General features: G+C 48.1%; 1 protein-coding gene across 1 annotated transcript; it reads left to right on the top strand.

Annotated features, from left to right (window-relative positions):
• Nucleotides 1-9: 9 nt before the first annotated feature.
• On the top strand, nt 10-27,398 carry Exosc7 (exosome component 7). Its single transcript, XM_041677516.1, has 8 exons — nt 10-152; nt 6,601-6,702; nt 6,946-7,040; nt 15,681-15,846; nt 17,973-18,043; nt 19,993-20,116; nt 21,431-21,586; nt 27,163-27,398. Exons 1-8 carry the CDS (start codon nt 96-98, stop codon nt 27,265-27,267), a joined length of 876 nt encoding a protein of 291 aa, XP_041533450.1. The 5' UTR covers nt 10-95; the 3' UTR covers nt 27,268-27,398.
• The last annotated feature ends 497 nt before the right edge of the window (nt 27,399-27,895 follow it).

Raw genomic sequence — 27,895 nt, 5'->3', positions numbered from 1 at the left:
GCGGGAGCGGCCGCCGCGCGGGCTGATGACGCGCGGGCACCGTGGGGAAGGGCGCAGGCTGATGACGCGCCAGCGCGCACGGTGAGCGGAGCGGCATGGCGTCGGTGTCGCTGAGCGAGGCTGAGAAGGTCTACATCGTTCATGGAGTGCAGGTAGCGGTAGCGGCCGTGGGTGCAGGCCGTAGCGCTCAGGGAGGAGGTGCGGGGTGGCTGCGTGGCCGAGACCGACGCACCGAGGCCTCTGTGGTCCGCGGCGAGAGTGCATCCCGCATGCCTCAATTTCCACAGCTCTCGGGATGGAGATTCATTCCTAGCTTTTCAGGGAGCGGTGGGCCTCTCTTGAGGCTGCTGCTCAATGGAGAAATGTCCTTATGGCCTCCACGCGCTGAAGGGCCTGCGCCTGAGATCCAGTAACCGGAATCCCGGCCCGTGGATGGACATCTTCAGGCTTCGCACCGAGAGAGATGGAGGCCATGCATCCGAGGGGAAAGGCCTTCAAAACATAAACTCACAGCAACCCTCCCACTCCCCCACTCCCAAAAGGGAGTGGCGGGGGGTGAGGGGGTGAAGGGACCGGAGCTCAGTAGTGGAGAGCTTGTCCTACCATGCAGAAGGTTTTGGTGGCTGGCTCCTGTAATCCCAGCACTTGGGAAGTGGAGACAAGAGATTCAGGAATTTAAGGCCAGCTGAGCTATCAAGACCCAGTCTCAAGAAAAGTCGCACTGACCCGAGTGTATTGCTGACAAGTAGGGAAGAGTGGGGAAGTGATTTGTTCTTCTTTTGGCGGTGCTGGGGGTTTATCGTCGTGGTCTTGTACGTGCTATGTAGGCGTTCTACACCGAGCCCCATTCCCAGCCCTTCTTTTCTCGTTTTTTTGGAGGGAGCGAAATGGGGGACGCGTCTTTGTATTCCAGGCTGTTGTGGGACTCACGTCGCGTTGTGGGACTCACGTCGCCCTTCTGCCTTGACAGAAGGCATGCCCCATCACCACCTGGCTGAGACTGGTAGACAGTGGTGTAGTCTTTTTGGCTTAGATTCCTGGGAAGCTATAATGAATACATGATGTGTACCCAGTCTTGCTTTTGGACATTCAAGAGGAAGAGGTGAAGAGGGTTAACCTGGCAACCATCTCTCTGGTATCATGCAAGCCTCCTCCCTGCAGTTGATCTTGCGATGTAGCCGGCAGATTAAAGCAACGTGTCGCCATTTAAACTCCGTAATACAAGTGACGGCCATGGTCTTTTAAAAAATCCTATGACGTTCTGTTCTCTTCTGTGCTCCTTATAGGGTAGAAATGCCAATATTTAGTCAATAGGTTGCATATTAAACCTGATTGATAAAATCCAAGCCCACACTCCTTAGCTTTTCGGTTCAAGATTAGGAACAGCGGGGTATATGCAGAATGGTGTTGTGAGGGGGATGTAAAAATAAGGTGGTCAGCCCTGGGGGGAAATGGTGCTTCCCTTTCAGGTTTGTTTTTGTTTGTTTGTTTGTTTTTTTCTGTCAGAAATGTGGCTTTGTCCTAAACATTCACGCCACGGTGACTGCACTAAAAGCTGCTGGGATTTAAATCCTTCAAATTGACAGGAACTGTTAAATGACCTGAAGAAAAAGGCTCCTTGTAAGAGTTGGAAAGCTTCCATCCAGCTGCAGAACACCCTCTTTGGTAATAACCATAACAAGCAGTGATTGGCCCTGGTGATTCATCTGCTTTTCTTTCCCAAGCTGTGTCCTTCTTAGCGGCCACTTATGCCCAGCTTCCCTTCCATCTTGGTGAAATCTGCCGCCCCCCCATCCCTGTACCTTTAATTTCACGTGGCTTCTCCATTCCCTGTATCACGTTATGGCCTAACAACTCTTTACTTTTTTTGAGGCAGGGTATCACTATGTACCCTTGGCTCTCCTGGAACTTATAGAGATCCACCTGCCTCTGCCTCCTAAGTGCTGGGACTAAAGGTGTGTGCCACCATGTTGGGCTAGCCTGACAACTCTAGAGATCCAGTTCCACTGAAAGAATTGGTCTGTGCTGCTAGTGGTTCGTTACCCTCTGTGTGGCGTGCTTTGGATTACACACCTACCGCTGCTGGCCCTGTTGAGGATGGGTAGTAACTCAGGTGGCCACTCCAGAGCTCTAAGCCCCGTGGGATATTCGTTGTCTGTCCCACTGAGTGGTTTAACTGTAACCTCATAGCCAAACTAGGTCGTGACTGTTGATTGGGCTTTCAAAGACTTTCCTCTTGGGGCTCTGTCTGAGCTGTTTCACTGCTTTGTTCTTGGCTATTGGAGGAGGACAGCTTGGCTGATGTTTTCTGTATTTCTGCTCCTTTTCTATGGCTTTACCTTTTAGCTTATGTCTGAGTCTGGTCTTCAAGGATAAGAAGTAGCTACTTATCCTTGTAACTTGTATAAGAAGTAGTCTGACCATTCAGAACTGAAACCAGTCCCTAGCACATTTCCTGTTTAGCCCTTTGGCCTTTCTATTCGCAAACCCGTGGCACAGAAAGCCCTTGACCTTATTGGGCCACATCTTTCAAAGGGATGCAGAGCTGCTCAGGAGAATCGGAGAGTGAAGCAACAGTTGCTGTCTAGTTTTACTTGGCATTTCTTGGGCCTGGTCCCGCAAAGCCGGGCCAGATGAGGTTATTTTCTACTAAGAAGACACTTAAATCTCAGTTCTCCGTTAAGAATTGATGAGGTACTGGACATGTCAAAACAAGATGAAGGGGTCGCCTTTGAGTATGCAGTCATCCTGATTATGTTGAAGTAGTAACACCAATTGCCTTGTACCACATCCAGGTAGCAGAGTTGTTAAAATGACAAATGTAATAGCTATGCAAGTCTCCAGGAGCTAGCCCAGCAGCCAAAACCCCCCAGTCTAAGGTGCTTCAGTCCCTGCTGAGAAGGGCAGGGTCCATGCCATCATGATGCCCAGAAGCTGTTTCCTTCCCTGTTGACTGGAGCCTTCAGTCTTGGGTGACTTGTCTTAAGTATTCAGTATATAGATTGATCCTTTTGCTTCTCAGACTGCAAATAAATAAATAAAATGCATGGTAAGGCTTCAGGTGCTGAACCAAGCCAGACAGATCCAGACACTTCCCTCAGAATTTTATAAGGAAAAGTCATTTTTTTTAAAGTGCTCTTAGTTGAGTGATGCATGGACAGGTTGTTTTCTCTCATTCTGTTGTTTTCATTTTGCGTTACTTTGGAGAGACTGGAACGTCCATTAAACATGAAAGGAAAACGTGTAAGTTTTCATTCAGCTCACTCGTCCACTTGGCCTTCCCTAGAAGGCTGAGGGTTATTAGAGGATGGAGAGGCACGGTCCGATGAGGTCCCGTTTTCTGATGACCACGCCGCCCCACGTGGAATCAAGTCACAGGATGACATTTTAAAGGCAGCCCTTGAAACCCTGCGATTGATGGCATGGCCTGCTGCATTCAGAGTCAGCCCCATCCTGATCAGGGCCACCTCATAGAGCTGGCCACCTCATCTCTGAAGGTTGTCTGTGCTGACTGTTACGTGGAGAGACCCTTTGAGAAGGTACAGGCTGCGTAGAGTGGTGGGTACGAACTCTGGCCTTGAGTTCAAAGGCTGCTCACTGGCTGGGGGATTTAAGACACTAAGTTAGTAGATATGGCAGTAAAGAGCTAGACATTAAATTCTGCTGCTCTCCAAACACGTCTCCCGATGCAAGAGTGAGTTGAGCAGGGGGCTGCGCGTGGACTTGATGTGATTTAGGTGTTTAATTCCTCTCAGAAGTTGCCGAGAGGGTTAACACGCTGAAGCAGATATGACGGATGGATGGTCAGTGTAGTATTGTGTGGTGGGAGCATGCAGCAATGTTTTGTTTTTTTCTGTTTGTTTAACCTCTCAAAATAAAGTCAGATACATAGGCAGTTAGCCTGACAGTTTAAAGATAAGAATTGATAATCATATATTTAAGAGCAATAGTCTTTCTTTGTTTTCCCCTCTATTTTTGAGAGAATCAACCCTTTGAGGACCTGGTGAAGTTTATTGTTATTTTTAATTATATGTGTGGTTATATACACAAGTGAGTGCAGGTGCCAGCAGAAGCCAGAAGCGTTGGATTCCCTGTGAGCCACCCGATGTGGGTACTGGGAACCCTACTCAGTCTAGAGAGGCAGTATGTGCTCTTAATCACCAGGCCATCTCTCCAGCCCCTTGTTAACTATTTTTCTTTTCTTTTTTTTAAAAGTGGGCTAGAGGAATGTCTCAGTGATTAAGATCACCTGTTTTTCTTGCAGAGTTCTCTTCCCAGCACCTACATGGCAGTTCACAGTCATCCATCACTCTAACTCCAGGATCTGATGCCCTCTTCTGACCTCCTCTGGCACCAAGCACACACATGGCTCACATACTGACATACATGGCAGGCAGAAGACTCAGATATAAAGTGAATGAATCTAATTTTTAAAAATTCAGAATAAAAAATACTTTCAAGGGTATTTATGAAAAATGAGGACGATCTCGATGAGATGGTTTGGGGCATTTTATTGTATGCAATGTGTGTTTGAAAAAAGAGAAGTATAAAAAGAACATTAAAGGACTAGAAAGATGACTCAGAGGTTAAGAGTACTTGCAACTCTTGGAGAGAGCTCACACAGCTGCTTACAACCGTATTTAACTACTTCCCAGAATTCAGTGCTGCCTTCTCTAACATCCCTGGGCACCAGGCTTGCATGTGGTACACAGGTAAAACACTCATACACGTAAAGTAACAATAAATTTTTAAAAAAAAATAACATGTAAAATGATTACTACCCTTCATATATGAAAAGGGAATTATTGCCCAAAAGTAGATCATTATCACAAGAAAGCCAAGTTGTTTCTATAGCGGGGTCCAAATTCCAGACTTACACAAGTATGCTTTTTGTAATAATGCTTAATTTTAAAAGAAAGCAGTTAAAAAATATTTATCTGCTCATTTGAATAGAAAAACACAAGATAACGCCGGGTAGTGGTGGCACACACCTTTAATCTCAGCACTCAGGAGGCAGAGGCAGGAGGATCTCTGTGAGTTCAAGACCAGCCTGCTCTACAGAGCAAGTTCCAGGACTGGCTCCATAGCTACTAAGAAACCCTGTCTCGAAAAAAGAAAGAAGAAAGGAGGGAGGGAGGAGGGAGGAAGGGAGGGAGAAAGAGAGAGAGAGAAACAAGATAAACCAGATCTAAATGAGAGACCAAGGGTGGATGGGAAAGGTGAGAAGAGGTGTCTGTGGCGGACATAGTGCAGATAAAACAAAGGATGTTTACACTGGTATTCCATACACATGGAAGAGTAAATAAGTAATTAAGAGAAGCCAGCCTTCAGTGAACCCAAACTGAAATATAAATAGTGACAAATGAGTGTGAGTTACAAATGAAAACTAACAGTAGACATAGACAGGTAAGAGCAAAAGAAACATGGTATCTAACTGTACTCTACTGCAAAGTTGATTCCTATGGGGAGAATGGTTAGCAGCCCTGAAACAGTGTATATACTGAGAGAATATATGGAGGTTGGGGGTAGATAATGACAGCCAGGTTGCAGCCTACCTCCACCTCTAGGGATTTCGTAGTGGAACTCAGAAGAGACTTACAAAGAAGAAAAATGAAGTCTGGAATGAACTATGAACATTAGGTGGAAGTGAGCTATTGATTTGAACTCCTAGCTTCTTGATAGGTAGTGAACTAAATGACGATGTGTTATTTAGTGTGTGTGTGTGTGTGTGTGTGTGTGTGTTTTCCAGTTCTGTTTGCGATGAAGGTTTAGAAACAGCGAGCTTAGCACCCAGATCCCGCTGTTTGAGTTCTTTATGCCAGTAAGAGGATCCAGGGCTCCTTGGGGAAGGGGAAAGGAAAGCTAACCAATTGCCACAACGTGTTGTGTTGTCAGAAATATGGAAGAGTTGAGAGCACAGAGCCAGCCTAAAGGGACCAACATGCATTGAGTGAGAAACATTAGATTAGAATTCGACATGAGATGGACATCTATGAGTTGTGCTGTTGTAGACAATGGGAAACAAATAGTTGGACAGAGGGACAGGCAGCACATAGCCACTCTGGTGCCGTCTGGTGCTGCAGGGTTAATGGAGCGCTACTATAGAGGACCCGAGTAGGAGTTCCCCTCAGCTAATGCTGGGAGAGCATTCAGAGTGCCCGTGGGAACGGGCTGTGTTGTGACCTAATCACAGAAACAAGCTCACCTGCATTAGTGTGTTGACCCTGTTTTAGAAGGTTAAGTATTCAGGGTGTGCATAACAGGTCTTGTAAACTGAATTTGGGGTGAATAGCCTTGAGGATTTGGAGAGGGGTGGGTGACTTTTTGTTGTTTTGTCCATTTTGCTTGCTTTTATGCATGTGTTGTGTACATCCAATGTGGCAGGCCTTTGTGGTCAGACACATCTGACATGAAACCATTGCTTTGTCAAAATTAAGTGAAGGATAAGTCACTTGAGTCTCTTTCTTATATTAACCTGGTAGTATTATTAGTAATAGTGAGGGCAGAATTTGGGGTGACAATTGACTGTATTTCTCTAGGGGAGGAGGGAGTCTAGTCTGTCTGAGATGGGATCACAACCGAAAGCTGCTGTTCCCTTAGGAAGACCTTCGGGTGGACGGCCGTGGCTGTGAGGACTACCGATGTGTGGAGGTGGAGACGGATGTGGTGTCCAACACCAGTGGGTCTGCCAGAGTCAAGCTGGTAAGTGCTGTGGGCATTGTTCATACCCAGGTGGAGAGGTGGGTAAGCCTTAAGGGTTGGTTACAGGCCCTGCTGACATTGGTCCTGGGGAGACCCAGTCCTTAAGCCATACTGGGAGAACACATCTCTCCAGATCCAAAGCACCCCTCATCTCAGACTCCCGTAGCCCAAGCCACAACACCGTGCTTGTCTGGAAGAGGAGTGTGGTCGTTTCTGAGCAAGGACTCTTGTATGTGTCTACAGGGTCATACAGACATCTTGGTGGGAGTGAAAGCAGAAATGGGGACACCGAAGCTGGAGAAGCCAAATGAAGGCTACCTGGAGTTCTTTGTTGACTGGTCAGTACCGTGCAGGTGGTTTGAGAGGACGAGGAGTGCGGGGGATGCATAACACGTGGGAGGCATTGGGTTCAACCTCTGCCTCCCATTGGAAAAGCAAAGATTGAAAGATGAAGATTCAGGGCGTGACGGTCAGGTTTGTTCAGCCATTCATTTACCTAGGAAGGATTTACTCACTTGTAAAGTGCCAGGCAGTAGAAGTACCTGACCTTGTTCTAATCCCCTGGCTCTTGCTGAGGGTTAAGTGAAGTTGTAAATGGTAAGGTGCTTTGGAAAGCACCAAGCAAAGGTAAATATGAATCATCTGATCCACAATACCCTGCGAGTGTGCTGGGAAGAACCAGGGCTCTGTGGTATCTGCGTCCAGCCCTGGGCCAGAATGTGTGACCTCAGTCTATACCTGAATCTCTTCCTCTGAAAGGGCGAGGCCTACACGTGGTGATAAGTGAAAACAGAGCAGCTCCTAGGCGGTGACCAACACTCGTGAGATTCAGAAACCTTATTTCTTTTCCCTTTCCAGAATTGGGACTTGGGAATTTTTTATTTTGTTTTATGTGTATGGGTGGTTTGCCCACATGTATGTATCTAAGCACCACTTGGATGCCTGATGCCATTGGAGACCAGAAGAGAACAGTAGACCCCTGGAGCCGACGTTACAAACGGTTGTAGATGCTGGGACTCGAACTTGGGTCCTGCAACAGCAACAAGTGCTCTTAACCACTGGGCCAACTCTGTAGCCCCAAGGACTGGGACTTTCTATTGTATGGCCCCTGCTTTGGTTCTAGGAACTAGTGTTGACCAAAGCAGGCCTTTGTCGGAACACAGCCCAAGAATGAAGTCCTGTGAGAAAACTCTAAGAAAACTAGACAAGAGTCTTGTGACCTCAGTTTCTTCAAAAACACAAAATTGTTCTTGAAATGTGTGTCAGTGCCTCCCAGGTGTAGTGGACGGGAGTGAGTTCACTTCAGATTATTCATTACCATTGACTGTTATTTGTTTATATGACTTTATGGAAAAACGTGTTCTTGCCACGTGCAACTTGTCCTTGTGATTATACACAGCTTGAACTCCCAAGAGCTTTACTCGTGTGGCCTTCTTAACCCTCAGGGTAGAAATTTTCTCATGTTCTGAATAAAGTTAGCTATTGCGTATTTAGGCTCCATTCTCCCCGTTTCTACTGCCTCTGGAGCAGCATTCTTACGATCGCCTCTTGGCTTCTGCTAGGTCTCGGTGTGTGTATATCCTGTGATCCTAAGACCTCCTCCACATGTGGAGGCTGATTAGAGGGACCATAGGACTTAGCATATAGTTGTGAGCATGGCTGGAATTTGTCCTAGCTTTGCAGATGCAGCAGCTGACTTAGGACATTTCTCCCACTCAGATTTTTCACCTAGGATTTTTAGTAGGTGCAGTCACATAGGCTCAGCCTCCTAGAAGGAAAGCATGGAACCAATTAGCAAAGTCTAGGCACAGTGGCCACGTAGGGGGGCCCATCTTGGTATGGTAGTTAATTTTCCTGTCTTCATTTCCAAACACAAAAATTGGTCCTCGCTGGACCCCTGTGAGAAAAAGACAAATGACGTGTTTAGAGAGGAGGTGCCTGCCCAGGGTCCGGTGGCCAGAAATGTGACTCTGTTTCTTGCTCTTTCTGCTCCTACAGTAGAGGCCAGGTTAAGGATGTTGAGCTTGGGAGGAATACTGTCCGTTCCTCTTTCTGGCCAGTTTTCTTCAGCTCTTCCTCCACCCCCAGCTCCAGCCGTCTCCAGTCGGTTATCGTGGGGCTGACTCATCCTGCAGTGAGGTGGACGGTGGTGCCATCGCCTGCTTTGCTGCTGCAGGAAGCAGAATGGCTTCCCGGCCTCATCTGCAAATCCCATTATTTACAGACAGGAGCTGTAATTGCTTTCCTTTCCTCCCGTGTTTTCTGCCCTCCTCGTCCTGGGCGACATGCTAGCTGCATCATAAGGAGTGCTGTACTCCCATGCTGGGGTGCAGCGAAGGAAGGGTTTCACTGGACTCTCGGTTTGCGGCTTTTTCCAGGAGATGTAAGCTGATCTGTTCCTCGTCACCCCTGGGATGCACAGCGACAGCCCAGAGAACGGCTTGTGCATGTTCATCCTAGTAAAGTGAGTTAGTGGTGCTTGCCTCGGGAGTGGAAGGATGTGGATGACTGCATTTTCCCCGAGTCACTAGCCCTGTTCTTGCCTAGATCCTGTTTTATCTCTACTGAAGTCTGTGACAACACCGATACAAGCCTGAGTCCAGAGAGATGCCTGACGTTGAGGTGACCGTGGATTCACACAGCCTAGATACAGAACGAAACAGTTATGTCTGTGTGTGCACCATCCTTGCTCTTAGCAGAGATTCTGCTGGTCTCAGGAAACACTGTCTAGCATGGGAATCACAGTGTTCTCCCCAAAGTATGACGTGCAAAAATGCCATGGCTTGCTGCAAAGTGGAATCCCTCTGGCAGAATTCAGAAAACTCGTCTCACTGCGTGCTGTGAGTCTGAATATGAGGAAGGGGCTCCGCTTAGCCGCTGTGCTGGCCCCTTCCTTATCCTAGGTGTCAAAGCAGGGTGACTCCCATGTTTGAGCTGCTTCCTCTCAGGATTTAGTTTATGAAGCAGCCTCACTGGCTGGCTGTGAAGGCTGCCTGCTGGTCTATTTTCCTCCTTTCTGAGTCTCGGAGGACCTCACTCGGAGCTCCACTTCCCGGGGAGTTGTGAAGCCTGTCAGGACGGTAGTGGATCCTAGCTCATTTGCGCGGCTCCACTGGCGTGGTTGGCCCTGGAGGCAGTCACACCCATGCTCTTGGGTGTGCCTTCCTTTCCTCTCAGTCTTTTCCCCTGATCCCCATGATTAAGCCTATATTGAAATATCTTTAATAAAACTTCCAACTCTACTATCAATAAAAATAAAGTAAAAAGAGGGTTGGGGGCATAGCTCAGTGGTAGAGGGCCTGCCTAGACTCTACAGTGAGGAGCTGAGGTTTGTAGGTCAGTAAGTAACAGAACTCTTGCCTATATGGGAGGTACTAGGTTCCTTCCCTAGTCACTCAAAATAGATAAATAAATAAAAAAAATTCTCAGAGGAGACAAGACAGAAACAGAGAAGGGTCAGTAACACAAGTAAGTTCGTTCCTTGTTTCCCCTTATCAGTGCTGGGCTCCTTAAGAGTCACAAAACCATTTGATGCAGAAGTGGAGTGTGCCAGGCCCTGCGGCTGCCATCTGTTCTAGAACTCACGTGAGACTCTGGAGGCCAGTCCCTTTCTTGCTGCCTAGAAAACAGAAACGGCTCTCGGGTGCCTGTGGACGTGCCCAGCAGTATGTATTCCTCACACTGAAGAGCTCTGCTGGAGAGCTCCTGTCTGCAGCCTGTAGCAGTTGCTCCCCACGGGGAGGAAAGAGTTATAATTGGTGTTGGCATGGAGTCCCTCCTGCCACTCTGGGCCCAGCTTGATTTAATTCCTTATCAGCAGCTTCCAGGTTTTTATTGTTTTAGTTCTCAGTTGTCCTGGTCTCTCAAAGCAGATTGCTTTTCTGCTAACTCACTCTCTTCAGGTTTATCTCTTTGGGATGATAGTATGGACCCGGGTAGGTAATGCTCCTTCCTGCCATGGTGAAAGACCGCGGTCCATCTCAGCTCACTGGAAAGGCACCAGCTACCCTGACCCAACCTGACTGCAGCAATGCCAGGCTGCTCTGACACTAATCTGGAAACAAAATAGACCTCAGACCTTTTCGTGGGCCTTTGCCTTGTTTGTAGTAACTGAGAAAGGTCCATTTCAAGTGAGAACTCTTAAACTTTAAGAAAAGTTGGTTTGCCAGGCGGTGGTGGCGCACGCCTTTAATCCTAGCACTTGGGAGGCAGAGGCAGGCGGATCTCTGTGAGTTCGAGACCAGCCTGGTCTACAAGAGCTCGTTCCAGGACAGGCTCCAAAACCACAGAGAAACCCTGTCTCGAAAAAAACCAAAAAAAAAAAAAAAAAAAAAGAAAAGAAAAGTTGGTTTCCAGGATGAAAGAATTCAGTAGGCTGCATGTCAGTCTGAGCTGCCACTAGGTGGCAGCCCATTGAGACACACTGCTCAGCTGACTTTGATCTGAGCTTTTGGACCTGGGAAAGGCTTGGGTTTTGTTTGAGGAATCCAGGAGAATGTTTGTCATGCCTGGGTTCAGCATGCCAAGTGTCTGTTATTTCCCTTTGGGGTCGTAACTGAGTTTTGGTATGACCGTGTGTATTTTTCCCAAGCACAGAACCAGTCTTAGAAACCTGGTGGGTAGAACTGTGTATCTGTTCTTTGCCTGTCAGGGGAGCCCCATTCTTGGCTAAGGGCTGGGGGCGGTGACAAAGCAGAGAATTGGCTTAGAACGCCATTGAGTTGGCCGTTCTCGGTCTCTGGGGCTGATGGCATCATCGGCAGAAACAGATTTTAAGGCAACCTTGAGAATGTGCTGCTGTTCCTGCCACCCCATGTATACGGGAGGTTCTGCAGTCTCAGAAATGAGTGTGCGCACACACAGGAGTCAGCCAGGGTCAGCCACTCTCCCAGTAGCCTGTCCTGTCCATAGGCTGCATAGATTTTCAGGCTATATTAGTGACAAGGGAGCGGTGTGGGCCCAGAGTCAGGAGTCTCACTGCAAGTAGACCTAGCTTCAATCTCACCCTACTCCAGTTAAGCAATAGATGTGCAGGCAGCAGGAACCGAGTGGAGGGGATGAGTCAGAGGGTGGAGAGCTGGGAGGACCCATGTTCTTCCAGCTGCTCTGGGAGAGGGACTGGCGCATGCTTTATGGAGGGTTTGAGTTGGTTTAGTAACTAATAGCATTTGATTTTATGATCTACTGTGATGATACATGTAAGCAGAGGCCTGGCATGACCAGCCTTTGTATGTATGTATTCTCTCTCACTCACTCTCTCTGTCTGTCTTAATTTAACAGAGGTTTTCATTAGACTTGCTTTCTTTGACTGTATCTGTGGTCTAATAATAGGTTTCATGACTAGAACACCCATTCGTTATCAGAGGCAAAATATAAGCCCCAGGCAAAGCCAATCTTAGATCATACTGGCAGCTGAGCCACAGTGACACATCAAGGTAAGGCCTACAGTGCCTGCCAGAGTTAGACCCTGAGCTCTTTCGGCTCTGTGTGACCTCCAGCAAGTTATGCAACCTGTCTGACGCTCATTATCTAAACTGTCAGAGGTTAAGGGTGTAGCTCAGTGGTAAAGAGCTTGCCTGGCATTTGTGAAACCCCAGTTTTATTTCTCAGTACCACAATTAAAAAAAAAAAAAAGATCAGCTAGTTGGCCCTGCCTGTGATTGCTGTGAGGATGAAATGGCCTGGTATAGCTGAAGTGCTCAGAGTGGCACATGGCACATGGTAACCACGTGTGAAGTTGTTTGTGTTTGCCTCCCTGTAAGATGAGAAATGCCTCCTGGGCCCTAGGTCACAGACACCTGAGAGGTTCTAGTTTCTTTTATGTGGTGCTGCTTTATTTTTCCAGAGGATTTTTTTTTTTAAAGATAAGGTCTTATCAGGAAGTGGTGGGGCACACCTTTGATCCAGCACTTGAGAGGCAGAGGCAGGCAGACCTCTGAGTTCAAGAACAGCCAGGGCTACACTGAGAAACTCTGTCTCGAAAAACCAGAAAAAAAGAAGAGGAAAAGACAAGGTCTTACTTACTGTGTGGCCCTGGTTGGTCTGGAAACCACTGGAAACCAGGCTGGCCTCAAATTCACAATCACTTGCCTCTACCTTCTTGAGTGCTGGTATTAAAGGTGTGTACCACCCTACTCCACTACCAGAGAATTAACATGCCTTTAATCAGACCTGGGAAATGCCAGTGTCTCTCTTGTGGAATGTGTTGCTCATATTGTGTGGGCCCTTTGTTTGGGTGTGTGCCGTTGTTCCCTAGCTAGTACCTGTGAGGCATTTGGTTTTTAGTCACTGGAGATGGTCTCTGTCGCCCTTTTCTCTCAGCTCAACTGTTGCAGAGGGTCTCTTGTGTGTTAGGAGCCCCAGTGATGGATAGAACCTTCATCTCTGCTCTGCCCGTCCTTCATTGCCAGAATGTAATCTGCCTCCACCCCCTTCATTTTTATTTTATGAGTATGCATCTTCCATGGAGACCAGAAGAGGTTGTCAGATCCCCTGAGACCGGAGTTACAGGTTTTTGTAAGCAGCTATGTGTGTGCTAGGAAAAGAACCTTCTGTTGGTTTTTTGTTGTTTGTTTGTTTTCGGAGATAGGGTTTCTCTCTATAGTCTTGGGTGTCCTAAAATTCTCAGTTTGTAGAAACATAGACCAGGTTAGCCTTGAACTTGGAGATTTGCCTGCCTCTGCCTTCCAAGTGCCAGGATTAAATGCATGTGTCACCATGCCTGGCTAAACCTGAGTCTTCTAGAAGAGCAGCCACTGCTCTTAACCATTGAACCATCTCCAGGCCCTCCCTGGCTTTTCTGTGCTACCCAAAGCATGTGCTGTGTTTCCCATGCTGAACACTTAACTCCCCCCCTCTCCCCCCCCCTCTCTTTCACTCACTTCCTGTTATCACCCTACAGCTAGGGGCCATGCAGATAGTACTGGACCATGGTTGCAGAATCTCTAATCTTCCTCTCTACCTGATTGTGAACTATGCTAAAAGAATGAAATGTTCGAAAATAAAAGGTTGCTTAAAATGGGTAAAGTTTTCTTTAAGTTAGCTTAGTCCTAAAGAAACAGTGGGGCCTGGCTTTGTGGGCAGATGAGTATAGGCAGTTGAACTGGGGGAGCTGTGAACGGCTCCCGGGGCTGTAGATTACTGCTTTACCCAGGGGGCTGGGAAGTTGGACATGTGCCTGCTGCATTTGGCAAACAAGCCCTGAGGACAAGCATCTCTGATTGGTTTATGCACATAGGGAACATGGGATTTGATATTGACTGCTTGGTGTTGAGATTAGAAACAGGATGGATGCTGCTGGCTGTGTAAAGGTGCCGTCCTTGTCTTGGCTGTTTCTCCTCAACAGAACTATTTTTTCACTGCTGTAGCTGAGGTTGACAAGAAGTTTTGGAAATCACTACGTTGTTATAGCAGTGTAGAAGGAGCTGCGGGCAGGCCTGCTTTTCGTCCCACCCAGCTCCCGCTCGGCTAGCTTAGCCCCAGAAATAACAACACACAAATTGTATTCATTTAAACACTGCTTGGCCCATTAACTCTAGTCTCTTACTGGCTAACTCTCATCTCTTGTTTTAACCCATATCTAATAATCTGTGTAGCACCACGAGGTGGTGGCTTACCAGGAAGATTCTAGTGTACGTCCATCTTGGGCTGGAGCTTCATTGCGGCTGCCCCAGAGAGGAGAGGCTTGGCGATTGCCTCACTTCCTCCCAGCATTCTGTTCTGTCCACCCACCTAAGGGCTGGCCTATCAAATGGGCCAAGGCAGTTTCTTTATTAACCAATGAAAGTAACTCCTCCATCATGGCAGCAGTGAAACTTCTCCACGTTTTTAAATTTGGCTACTGCTTGCTAATAGTAAAGGAAAGTGCAGGTAACCAAGTTCTGGGATTCTCTCTTAGACTGTATCACTAAGCAAGATTCCTTTCATCATTAAGTAGGTGCGTGGGCCCAGATTGGGCCACCATGCTGGTGTTGCTTTCCCAGAGCCCCGCTTTCCTCTTGCTGCTTTGATAGCTACTTTCCTGGGGTCTGAAACTTCTCGGCCCTCCAAGAATAAGAGATATTTATCCACATGTATCCCACTACCACCCCCACCCAACTTTCCCAGTCTGCAGTGTCCTGTGCTAGCGTGAGCTGATCCCTTCCAGCTGATTTCCAGGAGTCAGGAAACTTCTGCAGTTGACTTTGTCAAGTCTGTGCTGAAGCAGCTGCCCCTTACCTTTCCTATTGCATGGTGAGTAATGTTTACTTACCTCACAGACTTAATAGGCTGCTTTGTGTCGGTACAAGACTCTCAGAAAGTCCTATAATGCCTTTGAGTCGTGCCCAAGTGGTGCATGTGAACCCTTGTTGAGGTCACTGGGCGTAGTAAGTATCAAGAGTCCAAAAAGGAGTGTTTTCCCTCTTAAAAAATACCAGATGACGTCAAATACAGATACTTAACAGGTCAGCTGTGTTCTGCTTTTGTTCCTCTTCCTTCTCTGTCCTGCTGTCATATGTCCCTCCTAAGGCGTACCAGAGGGTTTGACACTGATGCTCCCCTGACAGCCAGGGTGTGGAGGGTGAGAGACCACTGAGCCACACGTCACAGTCGTGAGACTTCCCAACTCCACAGGCCAGCCTGAGCTGAGTGTTCATTTTACTCTGAAGATAAGAGTTCATTACCAGCTGAGGTTCACATTACCCCAGTCTCTTCCTCCTTGGCTGAAGAAGGCCTCTGCCTGAAAGCCTGTCACCCACTGACGGGTACAGGGCCCAGTACTGGGCTAGGTCACTGCACGTACCTGTAGGCCCAAGTAGCTAATACCTTCTCTCATCTCAGTGACTTCTTTTTTCTCTTTTGCCTTATGCAGGACAGGATAGCTCTCTGCCTTTTCCCCCTGGTGGTATTCTTTGTGCCGGCTCTCCAACCTTCCACGGAGAACAAGTTCCTTTTGTTGGTAGAGACTCACACAGCTTTTCTGTTGTTGTCTTGTGTAGTTCAGCCAATGCTACCCCAGAATTTGAAGGGCGAGGAGGTGATGACCTTGGCACCGAGATCGCTAACACCCTGTACCGGATATTCAACAACAAGAGTAGCATAGACCTGAGGTCCCTCTGCATCAGTCCTCAGGAGCACTGCTGGGTCCTCTACGTGGATGTGCTGGTGAGTCACCTGCTATCCCCGCCCGGCACCACCCTTGTTGAGGACCTGCTGGCTTCTTTCCTCCTCTTGGGGAAGTGTTTTCAGCCTCCACCGTAGGATTATTTGGGAAGAGGTAGTCTCCCATAATCTTCTATTTACAAGATAAATACAGAGCTTTAGTAAGTGGTACACATAATACAAGATAAATACAGAGCTTTAGTAAGTGGTACACATAACACCATTCTATAATAACATTGTAGTCATAGCAGGGTTATACCTAAGATTACTCAGAGGAGTTATCAGGTAATTGAAAACAAGGATCTTCTGGAAGGCACCAGACATGTCAGAGTTTAGCAAGTTGGCACTTTGTGTGGAATGATAAGTTAACCTCTGAGTAGACACTAGAGACCTAAAGAAGAAAGGAACCAGACTGTCGTCTCTGATAGTGGAAAAAAGAGACCTACAGAAGTAAAGACCTTGCCAGGCAGTGTTGGCCACACATTTAACCCCAGCACTCGCGAGACAGAGGCAGGTGGTCTCTGAGTTCCAGTATAACCTGGTCTACAGAGTGAATTTCAGGACAGCCAGGGCTACACAGAGAAACCCTGCCTTGAAAAAACAAAACCAAAAGAAGAAGGAGAAGGAGAAAAGAACTCAGCCAGTGTTAGTGCCTGTGCTTGGCCTCCCTGGGAGGACTGAGCCAGGATCTGGACTTCACCTAGAAAGAAGGTTTTTCCAAGGGAGGCTGGAACATACAATAGGATTTGAATACCCTGTTCCTGTTTTTCTGACTAGGACATAGATAATCACCTGAAATCACTGCTGCTTGGTACTTTTAGGTTCCAAGACTTGTTGGGGATTAGAAGCTGCTGTGCTGTATTGTCAGGAAGAACTGTGGGTTGCCCTTCAGTGTAGTCTGTTAGAACTCACCCAGGGCTTACGGGCAGGAGCTGACCCTTGGGAATGTATGCTGTGTGTTTTGCTCAAAAACCTGAGAAAGGGATCCAAATTTTTTATTTTATTTTTTTATTTTTTTTGGATTTTCGAGACAGGGTTTCTCCATAGCTTTTGGTTCTGTCCTGGAACTAGCTCTTGTAGACCAGGCTGGCCTCGAACTCACAGAGATCCACCTGCCTCTGCCTCCCGAGTGCTGGGATTAAAGGCGTGCGTCACCACCGCCTGGCGAAAGGGATCCAATTTTTAATTCCAGAATTTTATTTTCATCTGGGTCTTAAGTGTGTGGCCAGCAATGGGCATTTCTGTACAGCTGGATGTTGTTAAGGATTTTTCTCGGGAGGGATGATATTGCACAAATACATAAATATCACGCCCGTCAAAACCAGAAAGAGATTTGTGACTTCTCCATCTCCGTGAGGAGTCTGGCCGTCGGCTTTTTTCTCAGAAGCTCGGACAGAGGCCTCCCGGGAGGGCAGATTTGCTGCTTCCCTGTGAGGTGTGTGCTCTGCTCTCATCTGGGAGAGTCTACCTGGGCGCTCATAATCCTGTAGAACATGGAGTGGTACAGGTCTGAGCAGTGGGCATGTGTCTCGTTACTCACATGCTGGAGGAGTCCCTGCCCCGTACATGCGGTATCCTTTGTCAATCATCCGATAGTGAAGGCCGAAGTGAGGCGGGCGGTGCAGCTGGGAGTCGTCTGGGGCGAGATCAAGTCAGCCACTGCTGCGGTGCTGACCCTCCTGCTTGTGAGAACATTGGACCTTGCGTGTGTGTCTGTGTAACTGCAGCTGTGGACTAGCAGCACCGTAGTTAGGGGGCATTCACTCTCCTCATTGTTTGGGCTAGCCACGGAGAGTAGCCCACCTTCTTATTTTAGTTAATTGATAATTTATGGGTTTTGTTGTGGTGGTTTGTTTTTTGTTTTGTTTGTTTTGAGACAGAGGCTCATTGTGTAGTCCTGGCTATCCTGGGACTCACTTTGTAAACCAGGCTGGCCTCAAACTCACAGAGATCCCCCTGCCACTGCCTCCTGGGATTATAGATACGAACCGTCACACCTGGGTTCATGTCTTTTTTTTTTTTTTTTTTTTTAATATGCCTTCAGCATGACCTAGGAATCTGTTTCTTAGCTGGGTTAATGCTTCATGATAATTAATGCTGACTTTTTCTTTTCTTTCTGTGCCTCTCAGCTGCTGGAATGTGGTGGGAATTTGTTTGATGCTATTTCCATTGCTGTGAAGGCTGCTCTCTTCAATACAAGGTGAGTCTCCCTAAAGATCAGTCCTGTGGGCCTGCGGAGAACTTACAAGGAATCGTACTGTCTAAAATGTTAAGCTCCAGGAAAGAGATTTTGTAAGCTAAAACTAAGTAAGATATGAATATTTTTGTTTATTTATTTTTTTATTGATTTCATTGGTAAGCGTGTACCATGTAAACAGTATGAGGAAAACAGAGACGCATACACTGGCTTCAGGTCCTCTGCCTGTTACAGGATGGGCCCTCAGAGTTGCCTTTCAGTTTCTCATGTTACCCTTCTGCCCATAGCACCTAGCACAGAGCAGATGCTCACACATTCCTCGGGTGTGTATGGATGTTCTAGGAGGGGAGCAACTTGGTTTGTGTTACGGACAATGGTTCCCCCCCTCCCCGTGGTTACCTTCATAGATAAGACTGTGAACACACACACACACACACACACACGGAGCTAAGATTTGTGTTGACATTTCTTTATTATGTCTGAAGAGAGTCTGGCAGCTGAGGAAATGTGGGTGGGGTTCATTTCCTGAGGTATCCTGGGTAAAGTGATTGAGGCTGTCGGAGTAGCTGAGTTGGTAAAGGGCTGAGGAACCTTAGTTCAGTTCCCAGGGCACACACCTGTAATCCTGTGCTGGGAAGGCAGAGATGAGAGGATCCATAGCAGTCCCAGCCAGCCTGGCTAGCGGAGTCAGCAAGCTTAGGGTTCTGATGGGAGACGCTGTCAGGAAAATAAGGTAAGATCAAGGAAGATACCTGAAGTCCTCTGACCTCTGCACATGTGTAAACTTGTGCACACCATCTGCATAAGCCGCTAGAAAGAGAAAACTTTGAGTGAGTGAGCAAATATATTTATTCTGGAACATGGTTTTTTAATGGTGAAAGTCGAACAACCTGAGTCTTATAACATGGAGATTAAAATACACACAGCAGCATCTTCAGAGGCTTGTTAACAAGGAAAAGCACTCATTAAGTGCAGCTTTCACATCCCGTTAGATGGTTGTTCTAGTTTGATTTTGGCTATTGTGTCTGGTATGTCTGGGAAGACCTCAAATGGTCACTGTTTTTAGTTTTCAGTGCCTATGTTATGGACAGTATAACACAGATTTTATACCCTTTCTGTTGTAAGTGTCGACTACAGGACAAGTAAAAACATAGACTTACAGAAGAGCTTGCAAGGTGGAGTTCTGATAAGACCAGGAGCTGTAGTGCCCTCCACCCTGATGAGACTCTGTGTGCTAGATCCCACCAGCAGCAGCCAGCGCCTGGGCTTTGTCAAAAAAGGGAAGGAGCAAGGGGCTTGTCATCAGAAGCAGCTTAAAGTGGGATGAGTCTGCTTGACTAGCCAGTTCCTGTGGGTGCCAGGCATGGCATTGGGGAAGCTGTTTGCTGTGAGGGCGTCCTAGGAAAATTGATGCCAGCTTGTGAAGCCTAGGTACCCAGATACTGAATGGCTGTCAGTCTCACCCCCAAGCAACAAAGAGCAGTGACGCCATGATGCCCTTAGAGGATGGAAAGGCCTTTGTACATGGAGCCCTCTGAAAGAGCATTTGCCACTCAGCTGTCTTCCCCAACCCTTTGCCCCACTGTGTTGTCTTTCCATATACCTTCCCCCCTTTCCCTCCCTCCTTTCCCTTCTTTCTTCCCCTCCCCATCCCCCCAGTGTGTGTGTGTGTGTGTGTGCGTGTGTGTGTGCGCGTGTGTGCAGGCTTCTTTTTTGACATAGCAATCCCATTTCAAACGCTTACTGTCCAGGTCAGATAGGATATTACTTAGCACTCTGGGCCCCTGACATGGAAGCTCTAGCCTTATCCTTTGACAGGTGGGAAGGATGAAAACAAGATGGAGTTAGTGAAACTCCTGCTTGTAAGATGGGAATTTCAACTCCTGTTCTCAAAAAAGGTTATGCTTCCTCCTTCCAGTAGATGAACATTTTAATTGTGCCTCTGTTTCCAGGATACCAAGGGTTCGTGTTCTGGAGGATGAAGAGGGGGCAAAGGACATCGAACTGTCTGACGATCCTTATGACTGCATGCGACTGAGTGTAGATAATGTCCCCTGTATCGTCACCCTGTGCAAGGTGTGAGCTTATCTCTTAGCATTTTTGCCTTCTGTAGGGTGGTGGGCCTCCTCCAACCCTGGCCTGTTGAGATGCCTTCACAGGCTGAGAGGTTGTAGTTGTACAAACCATATAGATGTAGGTTTAACCCAGATCTCATAATTCCGTTCCATTAGAAGCATCATCTGAGGAGTCCCCAGAGAAGGCTGCTTCATCATCAGTGGGGCTGCCACGCTCCCTCTGCAGACCCTGCACGGAATCTTACTGCTAACTCATTTTCCCTAACTCCTCTGCCCGAGTCCAAGGCAGCTGAATGCTGTAGATTCTCAAACAGTATCCTCTGTGCACCCCGATGTCCACATACAGGAACTGGGGGCTTAGGGCCAGCCCTAGGTGTCACATGTCAGGTATGGTTCCCACAGAGCCCTGAGGTTTGCAGAACCTGACATCTACCATAGCCTCAGGCCTGTGTTGGCTGGGCTTGTGACTGATTCCACAAGAGACTCGTTATGTAAAAACGAAACTGAGCCGGGTGTGGTGGCTCAAGTTTATTAATTCCGGGACTCAGTAGGTGGGGACCAGAGGACTACTACCAGCTTGAGACCACCCTAGCCTATATAACAAGTACCTGGTCAGGGCTGCACAGCAAGACCTTGTTCCAAAACAAAACAAAGCAAAAGCCAAGTTTCAGTCATTTGATTCCACTGAAAGTTCTTTGAGAACTGGGACTGTAAAGAAATGTTCACAGAGTGTTGGGACTGAACCTAGCTCTGGAGGGTGGCATCATTTTGCCCGTCCCTTCGCGTGGCTCTCTGGATTCACTGTTGGAGTGAACAAGATGTAACGTGGCCTCATTTACGCATCTCTCACCTCTGTCCCCTGTTGGAAAGCCTCGTGGGCTCTGTCCTGATGACTGTGTTCCCACCTTCCTTGTTTCCATTTTGTCTTTTTATTATATTATTTACACAATGGACCACATTAACAGTTAACAATGTTCCAGCAATTTTCAGATGGGCAGAATTTAAAATAAGATCTGGAATGAGCCATGCATGTACAGTCTTTGTAGACTTTGTGTCAGGGGACTCTGGGATCTCTGATGTAGCATTCACACGTGTTTTGGTTTTGTTTGTTTTGTCCGTTTTTGGGGGGTTTTGATTTTTTGAGACGGGATTTCTCTGTACCTTTGGAACCTGTCCTGGAGCTAGCTCTTGTAGACTAGGCTGGTCTCGAACTCACAGAGATCTGCCTGCCTCTGCCTCCCGAGTGCTGGGACTAAAGGCGTGCGCCGCCACCACCTGGTGCTTACGTGTGTTCTAAGAAGCCCTGATCTTGCAGATTGGCTGTCGGCATGTGGTAGATGCCACACTTCAAGAGGAAGCCTGCTCCTTGGCCAGCTTGCTAGTGTCAGTGACCAGCAAGGGAGTCGTGACATGCATGAGGAAAGTGGGCAAGGGAAGCCTGGATCCTGAGAGCATCTTTGAAATGATGGAGGTAAGGCCATGGTGCTGGCCAAGCCTGGCTAGGGGAGCTCGCTGCTTCCCACTCTTCATTTTCCATGTGTCTTCCCCATTCACACCCAGGACCCCAGCCTGGACCTGGGAGAGCAGAGGGCCCTGCCAGTAACTGTTTTATCTTCAGCAAGTCTCTCCTCTAATCCCCAGTGGCTGCATTTTGGTCTGAGAATATTGACTTTGACCATGTAAAGAATCAACATAATTATCACAAGATAAGGAACTGAATTCCTGTCCCTTCCAAAAAGAGTGTAGATGAGAACAGCACTAAGGAGTGACCTCTCTCAGGTTCTCCACAGCCTGGAGGTGTTGGGGAAAGCTAGCAAGCGTCAGGTGCGACGCTCTGGGGATGGGTGAGAAGATGGCTCAGTGAGTGGAGCGGTTGCCTCTCAAGATGAGGACCTGAGTTCAGATCCCCAGACCCTCATCAGCTGGGCAGAGCGGTGCGTGCCTGTAATCCTAGTACTGGGAGGCAGAGACAGGTAGATCTGGGGGCTCATTGGCCAGCTCCTCTAACCAGTTAGGTGAGCTTCACCTTCAGTGAGAGGCCCTGTCTCAGAAACTAAGGGGAAGAGTGATGCTGACCTCTGGCTTCCACATGAAAGGACATATCGGGCAGTGTGCCTTGTCCCAGGCATAACCCGTCCCTTGGCCAGCAAGGCTGTCTCTGAGGAGCAAAGGATTTTCTAAAGACCTGCATGCCAGGACTCCAGGCATTTGGGCTCAAGAGTAGTATACACAGAGCACTTGTCTTTTGATATTAAAGCAAACAAAACATGATGTGACGTTTACAGTTAGCGTAAACAAACACCAGTACAAGGAGGGAATCCACCTTGTGAAAGAGCTGAGAATATTCCTCCCACAGAGACAGCGTGGGCGTGCCGGGGCTTTCCCTTCAGGCCTTGCTCTCACTTGCGTTCACTTATCATAGTTTATTCTTTATACAAGGCCTCCTGTGGGGGGACATTCTATGCTGTGCTCCATCCAGAGCTCTTAGCTTTCCTACACAGGCTTCTGCATCCAGGGGTCCCCCAGGCTGTGCGTGCCAGCTCAGGGCAGCAGGTGTCTCCTCCAGGGTGGGAAGGATGACTGCCTGAGCTGCTCTGAGGATATGAAGGGCCAGGGGAGAGCTGGTGTGTCCTCGCCTGACATGTTGTCTGTGCCCGTCAGCTCTTGTTCTCTGCTCTTCTCAGCAGCCTGGGTTCGGGTTTCTCTCCATGCTGTTAGGACCCCTCCCTCCAAAGGATCCCTTTAGACAAGAGGAGCTCACACCTTTCCTTAGAGGGCTCACTTCGTCTGGATGTCCTTAGTGTTCTTCCCGATCTGTTACCCTTCACAGTTCATACAGTTTGAGATGAAGAACCTGAGGCGTATGAAGGATAAGCAGATCTCTCTGGGGTGCTGTAGCTGTGCCTCCAGGACTGTCAACCTGTCTTTGCCATGAGCTTAGGGCCAGGGCTTCAAGGTGCTTGGGAAGTTAGCTCCATCAGTGAGCTGAGCATAGGTTTCCCTGACTGGGAGTGAGGCCTGCAAACTTGGCTCAGGGAGCCGTTGGCTGTGACTGTTCTGATTGCCAGGAGGTTCAGTGGGAACCTCTGAGGAGCACTGCAGACTGAGGCCTCTGCTCTCCACCCCTGTTGTCCTTGCCCCCACCTCTCCTCATCTTTCTCCCACCTTCACTTGCATGAGTAATCAGACCTCCTATTTCACAGAATTGGATATCGTTCTAGTTTGTGTTTGCATGTTGTGTGGGCACACATGTGGGGAGGTGCTTGTGCACATACGTGTGCATTCACGTGGCGACCAGAGATTGACAAAGGAGTCCTCAGCCATTCTCCACCACATGTATAGGGGCAGAATCTCTCACTCCAGCCCAGAGCTCATCAGTCCAAGCAGTCTAGCCATCCAGCTGTTCTAGGGATCCCTGTCCGGCTCCCTGTGAGCTGGGATCACAGGTGTGCTACACATCTGCCCATCCAGATGTTCTAGGGATCCCTGTCCGGCTCCCTGTGAGCTGAGATCACAGGTGTGCTACACATCTGCCCATCCAGCTGTTCTAGGGATCCCTGTCCGGCTCCCTGTGAGCTGAGATCACAGGTGTGCTACACATCTGCCCATCCAGCTGTTCTAGGGATCCCTGTCCGGCTCCCTGTGAGCTGGGATCACAGGTGTGCTACACATCTGCCCATCCAGCTGTTCTAGGGATCCCTGTCCGGCTCCCTGTGAGCTGGGATCACAGGTGTGCTACACATCTGCCCATCCAGATGTTCTAGGGATCCCTGTCCGGCTCCCTGTGAGCTGAGATCACAGGTGTGCTACACATCTGCCCATCCAGCTGTTCTAGGGATCCCTGTCCGGCTCCCTGTGAGCTGAGATCACAGGTGTGCTACACATCTGCCCATCCAGCTGTTCTAGGGATCCCTGTCCGGCTCCCTGTGAGCTGGGATCACAGGTGTGCTACACATCTGCCCATCCAGCTGTTCTAGGGATCCCTGTCCGGCTCCCTGTGAGCTGGGATCACAGGTGTGCTACACATCTGCCCATCCAGCTGTTCCAGGGATCCCTATCTGGCTCCCTGTGAGCTGGGATCGCAGGTGTGTGATACATCTGCCCATCCAGCTGTTCTAGGGATCCCTGTCCGGCTCCCTGTGAGCTGGGATCGCAGGTGTGCTACACATCTGCCCATCCAGCTGTTCTAGGGATCCCTGTCCGGCTCCCTGTGAGCTGGAATCACAGGTGTGTGATACATCTGCCCATCCAGATTCATGAACCTTAAGATAGGATAATAAAGATTTTGTTTGGGGGACCTTTGGTACATTCTATATGTATTCATTTAGTCTTTTTTTTTTTATTTTTATTTTAGGCTGCCTGTTGTGAGACTGCTAATTACTGAACTAGAAGGTAGTCTGACCTCACGTCAAACCCCTGAGCACCTGTGTGTAGCACCAATTCTAATTGTTCTTAATAATAAAATCCTGGAGTCAGATATCAGGGTAGATGCTGAAAGATCAGAGAAATAGAGCAGCCAGCCAGTAGTTGTTATCCGTACTGAATCCTCAGACCGAAGGGGTGATCCTGTCTCTATGAATTCTCAGACTGAATTCCCTGAGCTCCTGTCTCCTCCTGCCCTACTCCTCTCTCCGCCCAGCCATACTCGTTCCTGTCTCCACCTCCCTAGTGCTGAGGTGTGAGCCACTACTGATTGGCTAATCCTTATTTTTAAAAAATATTTATTGATTTATTATATATACAATATTCTGTCTGTATATATGCCTGAAGACCAGAAGAGGGCACCAGACCTCATTACAGATGGTTGTGAGCTACTGTGTGGTTGCTGGGAATTGAACCCAGGACCTTTGGAAGAGCAGGCAATGCTCTTAACCACTGAGCCATCTCTCCAGCCCCTGGCTAATCCTTTTTTAGACTGATTTAATCTCCTGTAGCCCAGGGTGGCCTTGAACTCATAGAGATCTGTCTCCTGATTGCTGCGTTAAAAGTGTATGCCACCACTGGGGCTGGAGCGATGGCTCAGTGGTTAAGAGCACTGACTGCTCTTCCATAGGTCCTGAGTTCAATTCCCAGCAACCACATGGTGGCTCACAACCACCTGGTAATGAGTTCTGGTGCCCTCTTTTGGCGTGTGTGCACACATGAAGGCAGAATGTTGTATACATAATAAATAAATAAATAAATAAATAAATAAAAAGAAAAAAGTGTGTGCCACCACTGACTGCCATTTATGGCTAACTAATGTGGCTAGCTCCACACTCTGATCTTCAGGCAAGCTTTATTTGTTAAAGCACAAGCAAGATATCACCACACTTGTGCCTGGGGGTCTGGTGCCAGGTGAGTTAGGAATGGCTTATTCAGATGGCCTGGTTGGTCTCTGCTCCTTCGTCAGCAGGAGAGTTCTTTGTGATCTCTATGCCTTATGATAAGGCAGTGTGCCTCAGCCAGGTTTGGTTGGCAGTGTAGCTGTTTATTGTGGCAGCAGGAACATTGACAGTTGGCAGTCTTTTTTGGCCCTCGGTGCTCTATTTGTGTGTGTAGAGGATCTCCAGATGTAACCATGATGCTATTGGGATTTATGGTTCATTTTTTTTTTTAAAAAATATTTTTTTATTATGTATACAATATTCTGTCTGTGTGTATGCCTGCAGGCCAGAAGAGGGCACCAGACCCCATTACAGATTGTAGTGAGCCACCATGTGGTTGCTGGGAATTGAACTCAGGACCTTTGGAAGAGCAGACAATGCTCTTAACCTCTGAGCCATCTCTCCAGCCCCTTATGGTTCATTTTGTATTCATTGAAAGTTCTTGGGTGAGCTAGGGTGTAGCTCAGTGGAATGTGTGCCTAACTTGTGGGGGAAATGAAAAGCTGCTCAAAAATGTCAGTGATACAGACAAGTGTGTGTGTTGGGCAGGCTGGCAAGCAGGGGAGCTGCTGGTCAGTGCGTGCCTCACCAGTGGGGACCTCTCTTACAGACTTTGTTTTGTTTTACTCTTTGGTTTTGGGGGGCCCATCACCAAGCTCCCGAATGAATACATGGAGTCTTCTTCTTACTTATGAATGCCTGGCCTTAGCTTGACTTGTTTCTAGTCAACTTTTCTTAAATTATTCTGTCTACCTTTTGCCTCTGGGTTTTACCTTTCTCTATTCTGTATGCCTCTCTTTACTGCTTACTCTTGCTGTGTAGCTGTGTGGCTGGGTGGCTGTGTAGTTGTGTAGCTGGGTGACTGTGTAGCTGTTTAGCTGTATAGCTGGGAGGCTGTGTGGCTGGGTGACTGTGTAGCTGTATAGCTGTGTAGCTGAGTGGCTGTGTAGCTGTGTAGCTGTATAGCTGTGTAGCTGTGTAGCTGGGTGGCTGTGTAGCTGTGTAGCTGTGTGGCTGTGTAGCTGTGTAGCTGTGTGTCTGTGTAGCTGGGTGGCTGTATAGCTGTGTAGCTGGGTGACTGTATAGCTGTGTAGCTGTGTAGCTGGGTGACTGTATAGCTGTGTAGCTGTGTGGCTGTGTAGCTGGGTGGCTGTATAGCTGTGTAGCTGTGTAGCTGTGTGGCTGTGTAGCTGTATAGCTGGGTGGCTGTGTAGCTGTGTGGCTGTATAGCTGTGTAGCTGGGTGGCTGTGTAGCTGTGTAGCTGGGTGACTGTGTAGCTGGGTGACTGTGTAGCTGGGTGGCTGGGTGACTGTGTAGCTGGGTGGCTGTGTAGCTGTGTGGCTGTGTAGCTGGGTGGCTGTGTAGTTGTGTAGCTGGGTGACCTGGTGGCTGGCCCCTGGTGTCTTCTCTTCGCACTCCCTGATCTTCTCTCTCATTTATTCTCTGTGCTCGCCAGCCCTGCCTATTTCTCTCTCCTGCCTAGCTATTGACTGTTCAACTCTTTGTTAGACTAACCAGGTGTTTTAGACAGGCAAAGCAACACAGCTTCACAGAGCTAAACAATGGACTATAAAAGAATGCAACACATCTTTGCATCATTAAATGTTCCACAGCATAAACAGACGTAACGCATCTTAGAATAATATTCTCCAACTCTCTGTCCATCCCTGTCATCTGCAGAGCAGCAAGCGAGTGGGCAAGGTGCTGCACATGTCCTTGCAGAGCGTTCTGCACAAGGAAGAAAGCCTGGGGCCCAAGAGGGCGAAGGTCGGGTTCCTGGGATGAGTTGTCACCACTCCGGCGGACTGTGGTTATTTCACTTTTGCATTGAGACTGGTTTGTATATATTTTTCTTAATTGTTAAAATTTAAGTCAACATTTGTACATGTAAAAATAAAGTCTATTTTCTGGTCTAATTTGGTATTACTAGCATCTCCAGCTTTATACTGTGACTTAGCAGTCTGCGGCTGAGAATGGAGGTGAAGAGGGTCTCTGTCCTCCAGGGAGCTGCCTGCTTCCCAGGTACAAGAGGATGATAGTAAAGGCCCTGTAGAAGCTAGGCATGGTGGCACACACTGGGGAGGAGTTCAAGCTTGAGCCTATTTAACAAGACCCAGGCTCCAAAACAGATTCTTTGCAGAAAGTGATTTAAGGCTTGTAAGTATTTTGTGAACAATTTTTTCTTCATAAAGCTTTCACAGTAAGAATTATAAGTCTAGGTACAGTGGAACACACTTAATCCCAGTACCTGGGAGGCAGAGGTAGATCGATTTCTATGAGTTTGAAGCCATCCTCGTCTGAGTAGTGTCTTCCAGCCCGGCCAAGGATATGTGGTGAGACCATGTCGAGAGAGGGAGGAGAGGGAGCGCCCAGACTCCTGCCTGTGTGTCCACCAGGTCCTGCCAGCCAAGAA

The sequence above is a fragment of the Microtus oregoni genome, unplaced genomic scaffold (genome assembly GCF_018167655.1).
Source record: "Microtus oregoni isolate MIOR12 unplaced genomic scaffold, Mior012 000028F_ref0000031, whole genome shotgun sequence".
NCBI classification, from domain to species: Eukaryota; Metazoa; Chordata; class Mammalia; order Rodentia; family Cricetidae; genus Microtus; species Microtus oregoni.
This window is presented reverse-complemented; position numbering and strand designations above follow the sequence as displayed.